Source organism: Pristiophorus japonicus, chromosome 5 (genome assembly GCF_044704955.1).
Source record: "Pristiophorus japonicus isolate sPriJap1 chromosome 5, sPriJap1.hap1, whole genome shotgun sequence".
NCBI classification, from domain to species: Eukaryota; Metazoa; Chordata; class Chondrichthyes; family Pristiophoridae; genus Pristiophorus; species Pristiophorus japonicus.
The window spans coordinates 228,612,892-228,634,631 of record NC_091981.1 but is presented as its reverse complement, the minus strand read 5'-3'; the positions used below and the strand labels follow the sequence as shown (position 1 = coordinate 228,634,631).

Here is a 21,740-nt window from a genome sequence, read left to right as displayed (position 1 = left end):
CTCTGACATACTACAATAAGAGCCAAAGAAAGAAAAAGAGTTTATGATCAGGGAAAATGTATGTTGCACAGTATTGATGAAGAAAAAGGGCAGTAAAGAGTCCAGTCTGACACAGGCGTTTGTTCCCCTTCCCTTTGTTCTGTTCATCTGTAGTTTTTCCAGTTCTGATGAAGGGTTATTCTTGAATCATTAATTTATATGTTCTCTCCACAGATGTCAACTAACCCGAGTATTTCCAGCATGTTTCTGCTCCTGTAAACTGGAACTATTTTACTGCACGTTAATACCTGTTTCATGCGTTTTCTCCCCGTCTGCCTTGAAATAAAAAGATTAAGCTGGAAAATAGTTGTTCTTCATTAGTCACAAATTTAGGGAAAGTGCAAGTGTCCTTATTTATGCAAGATTACCAACTTACAAACTATCTGCCTCAATCATGTAATTCAATCTGCTACATGATTTGGCACAATTGTTTCACTGAGGTTTATCTCTGTCTTGCCATTACCTATTTATAAGTATGATGTAGAACTTTGTAATGAATGCAGCAATACACGTGCGGACCAGGGTTAAGCAGCTGTGTCATCTCACCAATGCCCTTCTCGATCTTCCTTGTTGCAATGCTCCATCTCACTCTCAATAAGCTCCCCGCTGGAGTGGAGCTAATCTACAGAACAAACGGGAAACTGTTCAACCACTGTCACCTCCAGTCCAAATCCAAGGTCGTCCCATCCTCTGTCATTGAATTACAGTATGCAGACACTACTTGCGTTTGCGCACACTCAGGAGGTCGAACGCCAAACCATCGTCAACACCGAAGTGTACGAGAGTATGGGCCTTACACTAAACATCCGTAAGATAAAGTTTATCAACCAAACTGTCCCCGCCACACAGCACTGCCCCCCATTTTCAAGATCCATAACGAGGCATTGGACAACGTGGACCATTTTCCATACCTCGGGAGCCTACTGTCAACAAGGGCAGACGTCGATGACAAAGACCAACACCGCCTTCAGTGTCCCAGTGCAGCCTTCAGTCACCTGAGGAAGGAGAGTGTTTGAAGACCAGAATCTCAAATTCAGCACCAAGATCATGATCTACAGAACAGTAGCGATACCCGTCCTCCTATATGCTTCAGAGATATACAGCAGGCACCTCAAAGCACTGGAGAAGTACCATCAACGCTGCCTCTGCACGATCCTGCAAATCCACTGGCAGGATAGGCGCACTGTCAGTTTTCTCGCTCAGGCCAACATCCCCAGCATCGAAGCATTGACCACGCTCGATCAGCTCCGATGGACAGGTGAAATCGTCCGCATGTCCAATACTAGAGTCCCAGAACAAGCGCTCTACTCAGAGCTCCGACAAGGCAAGCGAGCCCCAGGTGGGTTGATGTAACGCTTCAAGGATACACTCAAAGCCTCCTTGAAAAAGTGCAACATCCCCACCGACACTTGGGAATCTCTAGCCCAAGACCGCTCAACGAGGAAGGCGCCAAACATCTCGAGTCTCTTCCCTGGGAGCACGAGGAAGTCAAGCGCAAACAGCGGAAGGAGCACACTACAACCCAAGCATCCCACCCCCCAGTCCCTCCAACCACCGTCTGCCCCATCTGTGACAGAGATTCAGAGACTGTAGGTCCAGCATTGTATTCATCAGTCACCTGAGAACTTATATTAGTGTGGAAGCAAGTCATCCTCAACACCGAGGGACTGCCCAGGAAGAATTCTGTAACACTAAATATATTGGATATGCTTTTACGACAACTGTCAGTTAAAAATAAAACGTACATCAATGGCAAGTGATTTTTTTTATTCACACGCAGTGTAGAAATATATTTCAGCCGAGTTCAAGGTGGATGAGGCAACGGTTAATAAGCACCATTGGTGGTTTCAATTAGCCAATCGAAGCCATTTGTTTGAAGTGTACAATCGGGAGAGAGGGACATCGTTCCCAAAAACTGAGGGCACGGGAAATAATAATTAACAAATTTGTCTTGTTAATTATTGGCAAAACTAAGGTGGTGGGCGCCGGGCAAGCTGTCGTTTTTCATAAACTCCTTACGAATTCATTTAAAGTATTATTTAACATACCCCAATCAATATTAAAGTATCATTTGCAAATGTTCCATGTTCATTTCACAATGAACCAACTAAGGATTTATCTGAACAAAACATTCGCCTCTGCATTGTTTACACCCTCCTACAACAAGGAACCTGAGATATGCTGTGATTTTAAGACAAATATTTCAATCGGGCATTTACGGTAACAGGGCAGTCGGCTTTAATTTAACCGAGGTTTTAAATCGATAATGTATTAAAGCAAAAAGTTCCATATTCTATTTGAATCACTGGATTTGATATCAAAACATTTCATCTCAGATGAGTGTCCTTTGCCCTCACAAATGATTTATGACTGCTGACGCTGAGTAATTTTATGAGGAAAAAGCGTTTGACAAATATCCATGTGGACTGCAACAATATGATCCCTAACTCTGACCTTTTGCAAACAAAAGGCCCAAATCTACCAGTATTAACGCTGCCCGAGCCCTTCATCAAAAGCCTGGAGGACATCGCACACCTCTATCGTCGACTTCAAAGCAGCCATTCGTACACATCTAGCCCATAGGCCATCATTCGGTGGATCACATTTCCCCCACACCAAACTCACCAACATCTTGATCGAACGGATTGGCGGCAAAGAGAGGCATCTCCGAAACGTGTATTTTTTTTTGCGGGTGCGTACGTGTGCCTTGTTGCAGCCGGACTCGCCCCGTGTCAGTGGCCCTTCAGCCCGGGGTGTGCTTCTTTCTGTACTCCTCACTTGGCTGCCGGGACTCGCCCCGTGTCCGTCGGGAGGGAATGAGCGGGCGGGCGGGCAGCTTCACTGCAGCCTGCCAGCGCCGGGCCGCGTCCTCTCGCCCGTCAGCATTGACTCCACACCTCCCGTCCTCGGTGTGTCGGGCTGCCGAGATCCAGTGTGTCTGACATGGAAACACAGCATGTTGGGAAATCAGGGCGCCTTGTGCATTGCCTGAGGAGAGTGCGGGACGGGGGAAGGGGCGCTCGTGATAAACTATAAACTATTCAACTAAACAGCGGGGAAACATCGCATTAATTTAATCTCGTTAAACAGACATGCACGCAAAAATGCTCGACTGCATTTCACTTTATTGTCATCGCCCTCCGCTTTTCTTTTTCCATGTCCCGGCGATCGGTCAACGTAATGGCGCGACGCATCGCAGCAGCTGAAGCGGCGGTCAAAGTGTTCCACCTGCCTGTGCCCCCCACACAACGGCCAACCGGCTGAGATTGACATGTGATGCCAAAAGAGTGCTCGAATTGCAACCCCATTCTAGAACAAACAGCTATCTTTTAAATACACGTCAACACGGCGAACTATCAAAACATGAGCAACGGCTTCAAAATAGCTGACACAGTCCCCCCCCCCACCAAAAGCTGACAACCCAAGACCAGCTCCGACGTGTAAAAACAAGCAGTCACGCTTCCTCCGGCATGAGGCAGACAATATTAGCGGTAATTTTGATTGCGGGACAGTGTAAAACGGATGATATCGAATCGACAGCCCGCTTTACATCTCTCGACGTTTATTTCCATTGAAAATCTTATTTTTTTTTACTTAAAAAATTTGTGCAACCTGCTTTATTTTACACACTGTCATACGTATTGATAGATATTTACTAATTTTAAAAAAATTAAGTGAAATTTGTATTTTCAACATTCCAACCAGATCTTGGGAGTATGACATTATAGCCATTACAGAAACATGGCTGAAAGAGGGGCAGGTTTGGCAGATCAATATTCCTGGTTACAGGATTTTTAGACAAGATAGAGAGGGGGTAAAAAGGCAGGGGGGGATGTGCAGTACTGATTAAAGAAACTATTGCAGCAGTGAAGAGGGATGATATGTCAGAGGGATCATCAAATGAGGCCATATGGATCGAATTCAAAAATAAAAAAAGGGGCGATCGCACTGCTGGGCGTGTATTATAGACCCCCAAATAGTGGGCGGGAGATCGAGGAGCAAATATGTAGGCAAATTGCTGTGATGTCTAAAAACTATAGGGCAATAATAATTGGGGATTTTAACTATCCAAATATTGACTGGGGCAAATTTCGTGTGAAGGTTATGGAGAGTGCAGAATTCTTGAAATGCATTCAAGAGAACTTTTTTAGTCAGTATGTAGCAAGCCCAACATGAGAGGGGGCGGTCTTAGATTTAATTTTGGGAATGAAGCTGGGCAGGTTGAAGGGGTATTAGTGAGGGAGCACTTGGGTGCCAGTGACCATAATTCAGTCAGATTCAAGTTTGTTATGGATAAGGACAAGAATAGGCCTGAAATAAAAGTTCCGAAGTGGGGAGAAGCTAATTTTGCTAAGTAAAGTAGTGATTTGGCCATAGTGGACTGGAAACAGCCACTTGTGGGTAAATCAGTGTAGGAACTGTCATGTATTCAACTGTCATTGTAATCCATGTATAAACTGACCTAAGTTGTACACCATGAGAACACTGACCACTAGTCGGTGAACTTGTGGCAGACACTTCTAACCTGGACTCTCAGGTATAAAAGGGGAAGCTCCACCCATCTTCTCCACTTCAGTGCTGGCTAATAAAGGTTGCTGGTCACAGAGTGACCTTCTCTCTAGTATGGGCCTCGTGTGCATTTGTACTGTAAAGTAAGGACATATTATTGGTGACGAGAAACTGGGATTTAAACCACGCGAGCATGGCCACTAGCAGCACAGACGAGAGGTACTGTGTTGGTGGTGATTGGGACGATTTTATTGAGAGACTTCAGCAAAGTTTCGTCACTAAGGAATGGCTGGGACAGGATTCGGCCGACAAACGCAGGGCTCATCTCCTGACGGTTTGTGGATCCAGGATGTACTCCCTGATGAAGGACCTTCTAGCGCCAGAGAAGCCGGCGGACAAGACTTTTGAAGAGCTCAGTAAGTTGATCGGGGAACACTTTAAACCGGCGAGCAGCATGCACATGGCGAGACACTGGTTTTACACTCACCGACGGCGAGAAGGTCAAAGCTTTCAGACTTCGTGGCAGACCTCCGGCGACTGGCGAGCCTATGTAAGTTCCCAGATGTATGCAGAGCAGAGATGTTGCAAGACTTTTTTATTGGGGGCATCGGGCATGCTGGGGTTTTCAGGAAACTGATTGAGACCAAAGACGTGACCCTGGAAACGGTGGCTTTGATGGCCCAGACATTTATCTCAGGGGAGGAAGAGACCAGAATGATGTTTGACAAAAATCTTGGTTTAAATGCAGCAAATGGACAGGGAGTCAACATTGTTAGCACAGCACACAGTTCTGCAGGCAGACAGGGGCAATCGGACATGCCCGAGCATGTAGTCGAACCCAAAGGGGGAATGCAACAGAGACAATGGCTAGCTGAACGGCGATTCATGCCATCGCAAGGGACAATGCGGCCAGTAATGGGGCCATCAACACCTGTCAATGGTGCGGTTAAGGACAGTTACAGAGACAGTCCGAGATGATCGACTGGTAATGCACCTTTTGTTTCCAACAATGGCTCATGTTGGAGGTGTGGAGGCAAACACAGAGCCAGAGCTTGCAAGTATCAGCAATATACCTGCAGAAACTGTAACGTCAGCGGTCACTTGGCGTGTATGTGCAGGAAGCCTGCAGCCAGGTTGATGTGCGAGGAGGACGGGCCCGATTTAACTCTACGAGGCCAAATGGACACTGGGGGAAATCGCTGGAAGCTGAAGTTCAGCGAGTTCATGTGGAGCACATATACAGTTCATACATCAGGACGCCACCGATAATGATGAAAGTGCTCCTCAATGGCATCCTAGTATCAATGGAGCTAGACACGGGGGCCAGCCAGTCCCTGATGAGTATCAAACAGTTTGACAAGTTGTGGGCGTCCAAAGCCAGGAGACCAAAATTATTGGCGATTGACGCACAGCTACGGACATATACAAAGGAGATCATTCCGGTGCTAGGCAGCGCCACGGGAGTTGTGACCCACAAAGATTCGGAGAACAAGTTGCCACTCTGGATTGTCCCGGGGGATGGTCCCGCACTGCTGGGGAGGAGTTGGCTTGTTGTCATGAACTGGAAATGGGGTGATGTCAATGCAATTCCTTCTGTGGAGTGAATATCATGCTCACAGGTCCTGGACAAATTTGACTCACTATTTCAACCCGGCATTGGCACTTTCATGGGGACCAAGGTAGTGCTTCACATAAACCCGAGCGCCAGGCGAGTGCACCACAAGATGCGGGAAAAGATAGAAGGCGAATTGGATCGCCTGCTGAGGGAAGGCATCATCTCGCCAGTCGAATTCAGTGACTGGGCGAGCCCGATTGTGCTGGTGCTCAAGGCGGATGGGTCGGTCACGATATGTGGTGATTATAAGGCCACCATCAATTGGGTGTCACTCCAAGACCACTACCCGCTACCGAGAGCGGAGAACCTCTTTGCAATGCTATCTGGTGGCAATCATTTTTCAAAATTGGACCTGACCTCATCTTACATGACCCAGGAGCTGGCGAGTGAGTCGAAGAAGCTGACCACCATCACGACACACAAGGGGTTGTTTGAGTATAACAGATGTCCGTTCGGGATTCGCTCGGCCGCCGCGATCTTTCAATGAAACATGGAAAGTCTCCTCAAGTCGATTCCAAGGACGGTGGTTTTTCAAGACGAAATCCTTGTCACGGGTTGCGATACTGAAGAATACCTCCACAACCTGGAGGAGGTGCTACGCAGACTGGACCGGGTAGGTCTGCGACTGAAAGTGAAGTGCGTCTTCCTAGCTCCAGAGGTAGAATTCCTGGGGATGAGGGTAGCAGGAGACGGGATCAGACCTACTGCGTCCAAAACAGAAGCGATCCAGAGAGCACCCAGACCCGTAACACGACGGAGCTTCGTTCGTTCCTGGGGCTCCTGAACTATTTTGGTAACTTTCTTCCCAAATTTAAGCACGCTGTTAGAGCCGCTACACGTGCTCCTATGCAAAGGTCGCAAATGGGTCCGGGGGGACAGCCAGCTAAGGGCTTTTGATAGAGCACGCAATTTGTTATGCTCCAACAATCTGTTAACGCTCTATGACCCATGTAAGAAACTTGTTTTAACGTGCGATGCGCCGTCCTATGGGGTAGGGTGTGTGGTGCAGCATGTTAATGCCAAGGGTCAGTTACAGCCAGTAGCTTATGACTCCAGAAGTCTGTCCCAGGCAGAAAGGGGCTACAGGATGGTAGAAAAGTAAGCGCTTGCATGTGTATATGCAGTAAAAAAAATGCACCAGTACCTGTTTGGCAGGAAATTTGAGCTGGAGACAGATTACAAACCTCTAAGGGCCCTTTTGGCCAACAACAAGGCCAAAAGTGCAAATGCGTCGGCCCGCATACAGAGGTGGGCACTCACGTTAGCCACTTATGAATGGGGTACTGAGGTTGCATGTTCAGCCATGAACTCATTGAATGGCGGTGCAGGCTCGAAGGGCCGAATGGCCTACTCCTGCAGCTATTTTCTATGTTTCTATGTATTGATGTCAATGACCCTGTCTTTGTCCTCAACTACGCTGCAGGGCCCAAATGGCTCGCAGGCACTGTGATTGCCAAAGAGGGGAATAGGATTCTGGTAGTTAAACTTACCAATGAACAAATCTGCTGCAAACAAAAAGGAGGTTCAGCAACTCCATAGAAGAAGCAGAGGAAGAACACGATGTGGAGTTCACTCCACCACAGGTGACCGAACACCGGAACCAAGTGGAGGAGAGTCCAGTCAATGTGGGCAATCCGGACAGGCTTGAGGCACCACAAACAGCAGACACTCAGGCCAGCGCCCAACAACCGGAGCCCCAACTCAGGCGCTCTACAAGGGAGCGTAAACCACCAGAGAGACTTAACCTATGATTCCAATAAGACTTTGGTGGGTAGGTGATGTCATGTATTCAACTGTCATTGTAATCCATGTATAAACTGACCTAAGTTGTACACCTTGAGAACACTGACCACTAGGTGGTGAACTTGTGGGAGACACTCGTAACCTGGACTTTCAGCTTTAAAAGGGGGAGCTCCACCCATCTTCTCCACTTCAGTGCTGGCTAATAAAGATTGCTGGTCACAAAGTGACCTTCTCTCTAGTATGGGCCTCGTGTGCATTTGTACTGTATAGTAAGGACATATTAGGAACAGTGGGAGGCATTCAAGGAGGAGATCCGAAAGGATCAGGCCAAACATGTGCCCATAAAGACAAAGACTGGGAAAAATAATTCTGGAGCCCCCTGGATGTCTCGGGACGCTTATGTCAGATACCAATGACTAAAAACTTTAGAATCTTTTGAGGAATATAGAAAGTTAAGAGGCAAAATTAAAATTAGGAATGCTAAGAGAGAGCACAAGAAATTCTTGGCCAGTAAAATTAAGAAAAACCCTAAGATATTCTATAAATATATTAAGAGTAAGAGGGTAACTAAAGAAAGGGTAGGGCCTATTAGAGACCATGAGGGTAATCTTTATGTGGAGGCAGAAGATGTTGGTCGGGTTCTTAACGAATACTTTACATCTGTTTTCACAAAGGAAAGGGGTAATGCAGATACTGCTATCGAGGAGGAGTGTGATATTCTGGATGAAATAAATATAGTGAGAGAGGAAGTATTAAGGGTTTAGCCACCCTAACCCAGGATTGTTGATGCAAATTGTAGCACTCCAACTGTTGCCATGGCTAAAATTAGATGCTTTGCACAGACCAGGGATCACACCTGGCTTCTCCCTAGTCTGTAAAGTTAACTATTCACTGGATAAATTCATTGAGCAGCTTGCAGGTTATTTCCTGCAATTTGATCCATTTGGTTAAAAAAAATACTGAAATGGATAAAGCAGAGGTTTATTACATGCAATTAAAAGGAGCCCTATTGTGATAATTCAACCAGAAATGTATGCGGAAAAACTAAAAATAATCAAAGATGGGTTCTTAATTCTATTTGTGCAAATACTTAAGGGTTAATAATTAACACTGTTGTCGTGAGTGTTCCAGTTTCCCAGAAGAATGTTTTTATTATTTCACTCTTCAAATTACAGCAAATTCTGAATAGATTTTGTTAACATCAAAAGTTGATTGTGCCCTTTCAAGGTCATCAACCTATTCCCTGTTACTACCAGGAAATATGCATCCCGAGAATTGCTACGCAACCAGGCCTATGTAACTATATGAATTTTTCCCTGTGTCCATTTGCATGCACATTTTGGCTGCCGCTCCAGACCCGAGCCATTCACATCTATTTCCACTCTTTCTCCCCCTTTTTCTTTTCTCTTTGTTCCTCCCTGACCGGTATCTCCTCTCATCATGCCGTCTTTCATCTCTCCTCTCTTGGATACTCTGTACTCTGTCCTCCCAAATTCCTACCCCAACCCTTCATTAATCTTCGACCTTGCTACTCTGCTGCCGCAGTCCTAGGCTCCACTCCCTCTTAAATAAGCCAACAGCCTCCCTCTGTGCCTCTCTTGGCATCCTCCGAAGGGCCCACCGTGGCACTCATCACTATCTCATCACAAATATCAACGCCAACTGTCCCATTCTACTCTCTCACCGATCCTGTCGCCCAGCTTGCCCGCGGGGGCTAAACTTACCAATCTCCCCATCCAAATCACTTTCCAAGTGCTGACCCTGTGGATGTTGGCAGTGGATCAGCCATCACCGATCCTCTCCGCATCTCCTTGCAAAATGTCCATTTGCTTGCAAACAAGGCCCTTGCCATCCATGAACTTATTGTGGATGATTGCATCGACATCATGGCCCTGACCAAAACTTGGCTGAGGGGCGATGACACCTTACCCTTCAATAAAGCCTCCCCGCCTGGTTATATCTTCCACCACTTGCCCCACCCAGACCGCCATGGTGGCGATGTGGTTCTCATCACCAAATCACACCTTGGTCCGTCCCCCTACTCCTCCGGCACTTCTCCTTTGAACATCTCACCTTATTCCACCCCTTTCACCTCTCATTTAAAATTCTCATTCTCCAACGCCCACCCAAGTACCATAAAAGTTTTATTACCGAGATATCTTCACTGCTCCCCTCCCTCAGCCTCTGCACCGAGTGACTTTCGATTCTTCATGCTCTTTCTCCTCTGAGTTCACTACCCTCCTATCCTCCCTTAATCTCTTCCTCCATATCAACTCACCAACCGATATACACGGCCACCTCCTTGACCTTGACATCTCTCGTGGCCTCGTTATTCCCACATGTCAATTGCAGATATGGCCATCTCTGACCACTTCCTTGTATCGCTCTCCACTCACATCCCACTTCCCCCACCCAACCCTACTGCCTTCTGTGTCTGCCTCTGGGAAACACTCTCTCCAAACTCTCTTACAACTGCACTTATGAAATCCGAACTGTCCAGCCTTGAGCCCTCCATTCACCACGACATTTCTGCAGCCACCGATCAGCTCAACCACTACCTTTGATGCCTTAGTTCCTATTAAAACCATTACTCTCTCTCACCCTGACCGTTCCCCCTGGTACGGCCCCCATCTTCACTCCGTCAAGTCCAAGGGGCGCAGACTTGAACGGATACGGCGGACAACCGGTTTAGCCATTCATCGACAGATCTGGCTGGATCACATAAAGTATTATCAGGTCCTACTCTTGTCTGCCAAAACTGCTCACTATTCCAGGATAATTCTGGAATGCAACGATAACCCCCGACTACTATTCTCTACTGCTAACCGTCTTCTTAAATCCATCTCCCCTGTCTCCACCACACTCACTGCCAATAACAAGTGTGAGGAGTTCATGGACTTCTTTGTCTCAAAGATTGAGACCATCTGATCAGCTGCCTCTGCCACTTCTCTTCCTTCCCCCAGCCCACGGGGCCAAACTTCCTCGAAGGTTCCCCGCTGCCTTAGCCCTGAACTCGCATCTTTCTCCAGTTTCTCTCTGATCTCCCCTCTTGACCTCTCCACGCTCATCTTGACCATGAGACCCACTTCCTGCTCCCTTGACCCTATTCCCACTAAACTGCTCTTATACTCAAATCCCCTAGCTACGAAGGCCAACATACCATTTGCCTTCTTCACCGCCTGCTGTACCTGCATGCCAACTTTCAATAACTGATGCACCATGACACCCAGGTCTCATTGCACCTACCCTTTTCCTAATTTGCCGCCATTCAGATAATATTCTGCCTTCGTGTTTTTGCCCCCAAAGTGGATAACCTCACATTTATCCACATTATACTGCATCTGCTATGCATTTGCCCACTCACCTAACCTGTCCAAGTCACCCTGAAGCCTCTTAGCATCCTCCTCACAGCTCACACCGCCACCCAGCTTAGTGTCATCTGCAAACTTGGAGATATTAAACTCAATTCCTTCATCTAAATCATGAATGTATATTGTAAATAGTTGGGGTCCCAGCACTGAACCCTGCGGCACCCCATTAGTCACTGCCTGCCATTCTGAAAAGGACCCATTTATCCCGACTCTCTGTTTCCTGTCTGCCAACCAGTTCTCTATCCACGTCAGTACATTACCCCCAATACCATGTGCTTTAATTTTGCACACCAATCTCTTGTGTGGGACCTTGTCAAAAGCCTTTTGAAAGTCCAAATACACTACATCCAGTGGTTCTCCCTTGTCCACTCTACTAGTTACATCCTCAAAAAATCCTAGAAGATTTGTCAAGCATGATTTCCCATTCATAAATCCATGCTTACTTGGACAGATTCTGTCACTGCTTTCCAAATGCGCTGTTATTTCATCTTTAATAATTGATTCCAACATTTTCCCCACTACTGATGTCAGACTAACCAGTCTATAATTACCCGTTTTCTCTCTCCCTCCTTTTTTAAAAAGTGGTGTTACATTAGCTACCCTCCAGTCCATAGGAACTGATCCAGAGTCGATAGACTGTTGGAAAATGATCGCTATCTCTCGGGCCACTTCCTTAAGTACTCTGGGATGCAGACTATCAGACCCTGGGGATTTATCGGCCTTCAATCACATCAATTTCTCTTGCACAATTTCCCGCCTAATAAGGATTTCCTTCAGTTCCTCCTTCCCACTAGATCCTCAGTCCCCTAGTATTTCCAGAAGTTTATTTGTGTCTTCCTTCGTGAAGACAGAACCAAAGTATTTGTTCAATTGGTCTGCCATTTCTTTGTTCCCCATTATAAATTCACCTGAATCTGACTGCAACGGACCTACATTTGTCTTCACTAATCTTTTTCTCTTTGCATATCTATAGAAGCTTTTGCAGTAAGTTTTTATGTTCCTAGCAAGCTTCCTCTCGTACTCTATTTTCCCCCTCCTAATTAAACTCTTTGTCCTCCTCTGCTAAATTCTAAATTTCTCCCAGTCCTCAGGTTTGCTGCTCTTTCTGGCTAATTTATATTACTCTTCCTTGGATTTAACACTATCCTTAATTTCCCTTGTTAGCCACGGTTGAGCCACCTTCCCCGTTTTATTTTTACTCCAGACAGGGATGTACACTTGTTGAAGTTCATCCATGTGATCTGTAAATGTTTGCCATCGCCTATCCACCGTCAACCCTTTAAGTATCATTTGCCAGTCTATTCTAGCCAATTCACCTCTCATACCATCGAAGTTATCTTTCCTTAAGAAAAGACCCTCGTCTCTAAATTAACTGTGTCACTCTCCATCTTAATAAAGAATTCTACCATATTATGGTCACTCTTCCCCAAGGGGCCTCACACAACAAGATTGCTAATTAGTCCTTGCTCATTACACATCACCCAGTCTATGATGGCCAGTCCTCTAGTTGGTTCCTCGACATATTGGTCGAGAAAACCATCCCTAATACACTCCAGGAAATCCTCCTCCACCGTATTGATACCAGTTTGGTTAGCCCAATCTAAATGTAGATTAAAGTCACCCACGATAACTGCTGTACCTTTATTGCATGCATCCCTAATTTCTTGTTTGATGCTGTCCCCAACCTCACTAGTACTGTTTGGTGGTCTGTACATAACTTCCATGAGCGTTTTCTGCCCTTTGATATTCCGCAGCTCCACCCATCCAGATTTTACATCATCGAAGCTAATGTCCTTTCTTACTATTGCGTTAATTTAAGTGCCCATCCAACCATCTCTTAAAAGTGGTGAGGGTTTCTCACCACTCTTCCAGGCAGTGAGTTCCAGATCCCCACAACCCTCTGTGTAAAGAAGCCCCCCCTCAAATCCCCTCTAAACCTTCCACCAACCACCTTAAAACTATGCCCTCTCGTAATAGACCCCTCCACCAATGGAAATAGACTCTTACTATCCATTATGTCTAGGCCCCTCAATATTTTGTACACCTCGATGAAGTCTCCTCTCAATCTCCTCTGTTCCAATGAGAACAAACCCAGCCTATCCAAACTAAGATTCTCCATTTCAGGCAGCATCCTAGTAAATCTTCTCTGCACCCTCTCTAGTGCAATCACGTCCTTCCTATAATACGGCGACTTTTTTTATTTGATTGAAGTCATGACTTGCTGCAATAGATGTTAAGCGTTTTTTAAGTGTGTAGGGAGTGCTGCTGGATGCTTGCAAGGCCTTGGATGGTAAAGGAAGACCTCTAAGAAGACAGCAAATATTCAACAGGTCAGGCAACACCTGTGGAGAGAGAAACATAGTTCATGTTTCATGTCAAGATGCTGCCCGAGCTGCTGAGTATTTCCAGCATTTTATATTGGCCTTTCAGATTTACAGCATCCACTCACAGAGGGAAGAGGAAGACACAGAAGAGGAAGAAGCAGACAGAAGGATGCACCCAGACAGCCCCTTTGTGGCTGAGATATCCGGGATGGAATCATCCACCTGCAGTACCAGCTACAACAAACCCAATTCCCCTTTCAACATTAATCCCACACCTTACCTTCCCTCTGTTACTGACCATCACAGTGCCCTCTTGACCATGATGCTGAAATAAAAGCCACCACAAAGTAAACTTCCCAATTCAGCTTTATATATCTATCCATTCAATATGACATCAAGAAATCAACTCATCACTGTTATGCATTCTCTTAGTGACTGTCTTGTGTGTGCCATTGCCTGTCTTACTAATATCATGCAGTGCTACCGCAGTGGCTGCAGCATGGCTGGTGGAAGACTGCTTATTTCTAGTGGGGGACACTGCAAATTACCTTGTTGGTTGACTTTGAGGAGCTGGTGGCTGGGAGTGTCAAATCAATCTTCTTCACTCCCCTCTCCCAACTCTTGGTCACCCATGGCTGGGCAGGCTGCATTTTTGGGGTGTGTGAAATGAGAAAGGAACAAGGGTGCAGTTGTGGTGAGGGGAGGGTGGGAAAGCAAGAGGTGCATGAGAGAAGGAGGATAACATAGTAGTCTACCAGCATCTTGTATCCATTCATCCCACCACTGGACAAGGGCTCAAGATTGCTCCTGCCAAGAATAGCCTGTGCCATCTCCTCCAAGGGGATGAGGTGAGGCTAGGAATGGGATATGTGCCTCGTGATTGATACAGATTCTTGGTAGGTGACTGGTGCGGGTGGATGAGGCGGGGGGTGGGGGGAGTCGTGCATTGAGCAGTGTGTAAGGCTGGTGATGCAGTTGGTAGGAGATGGTTTTTGAAGATGCATTCACTGACCTTGACCAATGGTCTGAGGTCATGAAGCTTCTATGGACACTAGAGCTAGGTGGTGGGGGTGACATTTTGCAGTGATGGTCTCGGTGATGTGGTCCCACATCATTTTTTCTGGAGGATCTCATAGAAAACATAGAAAACATAGAAAATAGGTGCAGGAGTAGGCCATTCGGCCCTTCAAGCCTGCACCGCCATTCAATGAGTTCATGGCTGAACATGCAACTTCAGTACTCCATTCCTGCTTTCTCGCCACACCCCTTGATCCCCCTAGTAGTAAGGACTACATCTAACTCCTTTTTGAATATATTTAGTGAATTGGCCTCAACAACTTTCTGTGGTAGAGAATTCCACAGGTTCACCACTCTCTGGGTGAAGAAGTTTCTCCTCATCTCGGTGCAAAATGGCTTACCCCTTATCCTTAGACTGTGACCCCTGGTTCTGGGCTTCCCCAACATTGGGAACATTCTTCCTGCATCTAACCTGTCTAAACCCGTCAGAATTTTAAACGTTTCTATGAGATCTCCTCTCATTCTTCTGAACTCCAGTGAATACAAGCCCAGTTGATCCAGTCTTTCTTGATATGTCAGTCCCACCATCCCGGGAATCAGTCTGGTGAACCTTCGCTGCACTCCCTCAATAGCAAGAATGTCCTTCCTCAAGTTAGGAGACTAAAACTGTACACAATACTCCAGGTGTGGCCTTACCAAGGCCCTGTACAACTGTAGTAACACCTCCCTGCCCCTGTACTCAAATCCACTCGCTATGAAGGCCAACATACCATTTGCTTTCTTAACCGCCTGCTGTACCTGCATGCCAACCTTCAATGACTGATGTACCATGACACCCAGGTCCCGTTGCACTGCCCCTTTTCCTAATCTGTCACCATTCAGATAATAGTCTGTCTCTCTGTTTTTACCACCAAAGTGGATAACCTCACATTTATCCACATTATACTTCATCTGCCATGCATTTGCCCACTCACCTAACCTATCCAAGTCACTTTGCAGCCTCATAGCATCCTCCTCGCAGCTCACACTGCCACCCAACTTAGTGTCATCCGCAAATTTGGAGATATTACATTTAATCCCCTCGTCTAAATCATTAATGTACAATGTAAACAGCTGGGGCCCCAGCACAGAACCTTGTGGTACCCCACTAGTCACTGCCTGCCATTCTGAAAAGTACCCATTTACTCCTACTCTTTGCTTCCTGTCTGCCAACCAGTTCTCAATCCACGTCAGCACACGACCCTCAATCCCATGTGCTTTAACTTTGCACATTAATCTCTTGTGTGGGACCTTGTCGAAAGCCTTCTGAAAGTCCAAATACACCACATCAACTGGTTCTCCCTTGTCCACTCTACTGGAAATATCCTCAAAAAATTCCAGAAGATTTGCAAGCATGATTTCCCTTTCACAATCTCCTGTGGGTAGAGGACTTCTCTTACAGTGTTGACCCCTATACAAGCTGGAGTGCTGTGTACAAAACTCTGGGTTCCCATTCCCTGGCTTGCTGAGCCATTTGTGTTTGTGCTGAAGCACTTTTACCATTTGTTTTAGGTGTGGAAGACAATTCAGCTTTAAGAGCTGAAGACTGCCATTTGGGTATTATTTTTAATGTGTATGTTTATTTTGAAAGACAGTAAGAGCTGAAAATGCAATTTTTCACTTAATTTTAATTTTTCTTAGATTTGAATGCATTGCTCCTTAAATTCATAGCCTCTTTAATTGTCTAAAATGCCTTGCAAACTCCACAGCCTTGCTCAAAGGGGCTGTAAGAAGCAGCAGTGCCGACTATGGATGGGAACCTCAGGTCGGAAGCCTCCATTAACGCCACCAGGAGGGTGTTGCATGGTAAGTTAGTGCTGCGCTCCACATTGACAACTTCCAGAGCCAATTTTGCAACATTACCACTGCAGCCGTTTTTGGCAATTCCGTTGGCACACCAAAATTTCCCCCCGCCCCCGCCACCCCCCCCCCCCCCCCCCCCCCCCACCGCCAAGTGTCTTCCTGCTTGTGTCATTTATGTTGTTGATTTGCAAAATTAGCAAGTCGGGTATATCCAACTGAACTAGACAAAACTATAATCAGTTTTGTAAATACTGCTACATGCTATCACTAGAAATCGTGCTAATTTCTTTTTTTTATTCATTCATGAGATGGGCAATAAATGCCAGGCCAGCATTTATTGCCCATCCCTAATTGCCCTTGAGAAGGTGGTGGTGAGCTGCCTTCGTGAACCACTGCAGTCCACGTGGTGAAGGTACTCCCACAATGCTTTTAGGGAGGGGGTTCCAAAATTTTGACCCAATGACTATGAAGGAACAGTGACTTATTTCCAAGTCAGGATGATGTGTGACTTGGAGTGGAACTTGGAGGTGATGGAGTTCCCATATGCTTGCTGCCCTTGTTCTTCTAATAGGTAGAGGTCGCGGGTTTTAGAGGTAATGTTGAAGAAGCCTTGGCGAATTGCTGCAGTGCATCTTGTTGATGGTACAAACTTCAGCCACGGTGCGCCGGTGATGGAGGGAGTGAATGATTAAGGTGGTAGATGGGGTGCCAATCAAGTGGGCTGCTTTGTCCTGGATGGTGTCAAGTTTCTTGAGTATTGGAGCCAAACTCATCCAGGCAAATGGAGAATATTCCATCACACTCCTGACTTGTGCCTTGTAGATGGTGGAAAGATTTGGGGAGTCACAAGGTGAGTCACTCGCCACAGATTACCCAGCCTCTGACCTGCACTTGTAGCTACAGTATTTATGTGGTTGGTCCAGTTAAATTTCCTGTCAATGGTGACTACCCAATGTATTGCTGGTGGGTGTTTTGGCGATGGTACTGCCATTGATTGTTAAGGGGCAGTGGTTAGACTCTCTCTTGTTGGAGATGGTCATTGCCTGGCACAGTGTGGCATGAATGTTATTTTCCACTTATCAGCCCAAGTCTTGCTGAATGCAGGCATCAACTGCTTCATTGTCTGAGAAGTTGTGAATAGAACTGAATACTGTGCAGTCATCAGCAAACATCCCCGATTCCAGCCTATGATGGAGGGAAGGACCTTTGTGGAAGGTATGACTCCAGCCAGTGGAGAGTTTTCCTCCTGATCCCCAATGACTTCAGTTTTACACGGGCTCCTTGATGTCACATTCAATCAAATGCTGTCTTGATGTTAAACACAGTCACTCTCACCTCACCTCTGGAATTCAGCTCTTTTGTCCATGTTTGGACAAAGGCTGTAATGTGGTCTGAAGCCAAGTGGACCTGGCAGTACCCAACCCGAGTATCGGTGAGCAGGTTGTTGTTGAGTAAGTGACACTTGGTAGCACTGTCAATGAACCCTTCCATCACTTTGCTGATGATTGAGAGTAGACTGATGGGGCGGTAATTGTCCTGATTGGATTTATCCTGCTTTTTTTGTTGACAAGGCATACCTCTATAGCTTGACTAGCGGTGCGGCTAGTTCTGGAGCACAAGTCTTCAGAACGACAGCCGGGATGTTGTCGGAGCCCATAGCCTTTGCTGTATCCAAAGCGTTCAGTCGTTTCTTGTATCACATGGAGTGAATGGAATTGGCTCAAGACTGGTTTCTGTGATGGTGGGGACCTCAGGTGGTGGCAGAGATGGATCATCCACTCGGCACTTCTGGCTAAAGATGGTTGCGAATACTTCAGCCTTGTCTTCTGTACTCATGTGTTGGGTTCCACCATCATTGAGGATGGGGATGCTAATGGAGCCTCCTCCTCCTGTTAATTGTTTAATTGTCCATCACCATTCAAGACTGGATGTGACAGGACTGGAGAGCTTTGATCTGATCCGTAGGTTGTGGGATGGTTTAGCTCTGTCACAGCTCTATTTCTGCTGTTTAACACATGTAATCCTTGTTATGTATTGTCCAGGTACATTAAATGTATGGTTACAATGGTGTGCCACAGAGGGCGCTGTGGTGGGAGACCTGGAAGTACCTGCAAGACAGAGTATAAAAGGCTGCCACCATATCTGAGAGGCACTCTGGAGTTACACAATAAAAGGACTAAGGTCACAGCAGTTACTACAACACCAGACTGTGTGGAGTCAGTGATTTGAGTGCTACATACATCACTTTGGCGACGAGGACACGGACGAGCTTCACGCAACCATGGCCACTCTGAGATTGCTAAAGGATTTTACAGTGGGTAATGATTGGGAGGCCTTTACAGAAAGGCTCGAGTACTACTTTATAGCAAACTACCTGACAGAGGACACGAACGCACTGAGAGAGAAGTGTAAGGCGATATTGCTGTCCAGTTGTGGCGATGAGGTTTACTGTCTCGTCAGGGATTTGCTGGCACCCGTGAGCGCCAAGGACAAGTCATATGAAGAGCTGATTGAACTCATTCATGACTAACTGAAACCGAAGGAGAGCATCCTCACGGCCAGGCACAAATTCTACCACCACTGCAGACCTGAGGGCCAGGATGTCACCAAATATGCTGCAGACATCAGGAGACTCGCGGCGCCGTGTGATTTTGGCACACACCTTGACGAGGCATTGCGAGACGTTTTTATTATGGGGATTGGCCATGAGGGTCTCCTTCACAAGCTGCTATCCACTGAACCTACAATCACCCTGAAGCAAGCCATCACCATCAGCCGGGCATTTATGACCTCGACTTGCAGCACCAAGCAGATGATCCCCCACACAGTCTCAAACCCGGCAGGCACTGTCCACAGGATAGTGCCCATCACAGTCAAAACTGCAGAATGTGGCTCTGCCCATGGCAGAGAGCACGGACCTCGGGGTCCTAGAACTCAGAGTCCGCTGAGGGGGGCTAATCGAGTAGCACCATGCTGGTGCTGTAGAGGAAGCCATGGGGCTCACCGATGCAGGTTTGCGGAGTATACATGCAATAACTGCCACACGAAAGGCCACGTTCAGCGTATGTGCAAAAGAAACCTGACTCACCGTCTGGCTGAGGAGATGGTAGGAGATGGCTGTTGGCGGAGTTGTTTTTAGGTAAAGGGGCACAGTGAGCTCAAGATGGTGGCGAGCCTCGTGGCAGCAGAAATCTGCAGCGAAAGGCAAGCAGAGAAACTAAAATGGTGGTGCCCAGTGGAAGCCTCATGGGAACAACAAGATGGCGTCTTAAAAGGGAAATTTACCCAGGAGTCTTAAAAGGGCCTTACACCATTGGCGGTCCCCACAAAGAGACTTTTGTAAGGCAAGAGCGGGTCTAAATGTGTCATGTGATTTGTATGATGACGTGATTTAAGACAGGAGTTAGTATTTTGATGCTGAAATGATTACTGTGTTTAAAATGATGAGTGATTTACGAAAAGAGTTAATACCACGAGGTACAAGTAAAAGGGTTAATGGATCTGTGACTAACATGACTAATGGACTAATGCGATTTCCGATTTTATGTGATTCATGCAATCGTTCAGCAGCAGCAGATGAGCCACAAAGGCGACTACTTTCTGAGAACAGAGGCAATGCACTAGTTACGATACCCTGTCTCAGTGCAGCCCATTACCTCCGGCAAATATGCTGCCACCATACCTCACCCAGTGGAGCTGGGATTAAATAACTTCAGTGTACCTGCAACCTTTTGTTATAATTCTTCAATTCATCTATATGTACCATACAAATGCACTGTCTATGTATACCTGCTTTCTGTAGGAGGTTATGCTCGTGTACTGCATCACCCATGTAAGGAATGCAAATACCACATGCTTGCACCGGATCACAAGCATAATCTCCACATGGGGGAGAAGAGGGAAGTGGATGGCCATGGACTCACACTCACAAATCAACCAGGACAAACAAGGCCAAGGTTACCGGCAATGGCTTTTGGAACTGGACGGGGGGAGTGAGATGTTATGTATTGTCCAAGTACATTAAATGTATGGTTACAATGGTGTGCCACAGAGGGCGCTGTGGTGGGAGACCTGGAAGTACCTGCAAGACAGAGTATAAAAGGCTGCCCACCACACCTGAGAGGCACTTTGAAGTTACACAATAAAGGACTAAGGTCACAGCAGTTACTACAACACCAGACTGTGTGGAGTCAGTGATTTGAGTGCTATATACATCACAATCCTGTTATAGCTTCACCAGGTTGGCACTCATTATTGGGTACGCCTGGTGCTGCTCCTGATATGTTCTTCTACACTCCTCATTGAACCAGCGTTGGTCCTCTGGCTTGATGGTAAAGGTAGTGAGGAATATATACTGGTCCATGAGGTTAATAGCATAGTGGGAACAGTAGTATTGTGTTCCTAACACAGATGAGACTGCACACAGGGAGGTTAAAGTAACAGTGGCCTCAGTCTTTATTAAAACACTCCTGTTGTGTATCTGTAAAGCATGCACTCCCATGTTCCGCCACCAGGGAGCTCATCCCCTGAAGTCCCAAGGGATCCCAGCATCCCTTGGGAGCACTGTATATAAGCCAGTCCCCAAGGCCTGTTCCTCACTCTAGAGTGTCTTATTGAAGACTGAGTTCACTGTTACTTTAACCTCCCTGTGTGCAGCCTCACCTGTGTTAGGAACACAATAATTCCAGAGTGAGGACCAGGCCTTAGGGGCCGGCTTACATACAGTGCTCCCAAGGGATGCTGGGATCTCTTGGGACTTAAGGGGATGCGCTCCCTGCTGGCGGAATATGGGAGTGCATGCTTTACAGATACATAACATCACTCCTCCCGCCAAAGTCAAAGTGAAAACTATTTACAAGGTGAGGCGATCGGGAGCCTTTCTTTCCCTGATGGACCGCCTCAGTACAAAGGTTTGTTCTGGTGTGTTGGCTGTGCCCTCGCTGGGCTGGCGTGTTGTTGGCCCTGCAGGGCTGCTGGGTGAGCCTGGCCTTGCTGGACTGTTGGGCGTGATGGGTTCAATTTCCTGGTCCGGGGTGGTGTCGTTGATCCTTTGGGTGTGGTGGGCTCGAAAAAGGTGGTGTCTGCTGTGGGTTGTTCAGGGCAGTCTGTGAACAGTAGTCTCGTTTGGTCCAGATGCTTTCTGCAAATTTGTCCATTGTCTAGTTTGACTACAAACACCCGACTCCCTTCTTTAGCTATCACCATGCCCGCGATCCACTTGGGCCCATGTCCATAGTTTAGCACATACACAGGGTCATTCAGATCAATTTCCTGTGACAC

The 21,740-nt window shown here is 46.7% G+C and overlaps 1 protein-coding gene across 2 annotated transcripts in view; it reads right to left on the bottom strand.

Moving 5' to 3' along the window:
• LOC139264621 (signal transducing adapter molecule 1-like) overlaps window positions 1–3,315 on the bottom strand; it is a 90,336-nt gene extending 87,021 nt beyond the window's left edge. The window contains exon 1 of one of the 2 annotated variants that reach the window (XM_070881366.1): window positions 2,665–3,315. In XM_070881366.1, coding sequence (XP_070737467.1) covers window positions 2,665–2,704 — 40 coding nt within the window. In that variant the 5' untranslated portion in view covers window positions 2,705–3,315. The remainder of the gene's footprint in view (window positions 1–2,664) is intronic. The other variant, XM_070881365.1, reaches the window with a different exon arrangement.
• Window positions 3,316–21,740: the final 18,425 nt, after the last annotated feature.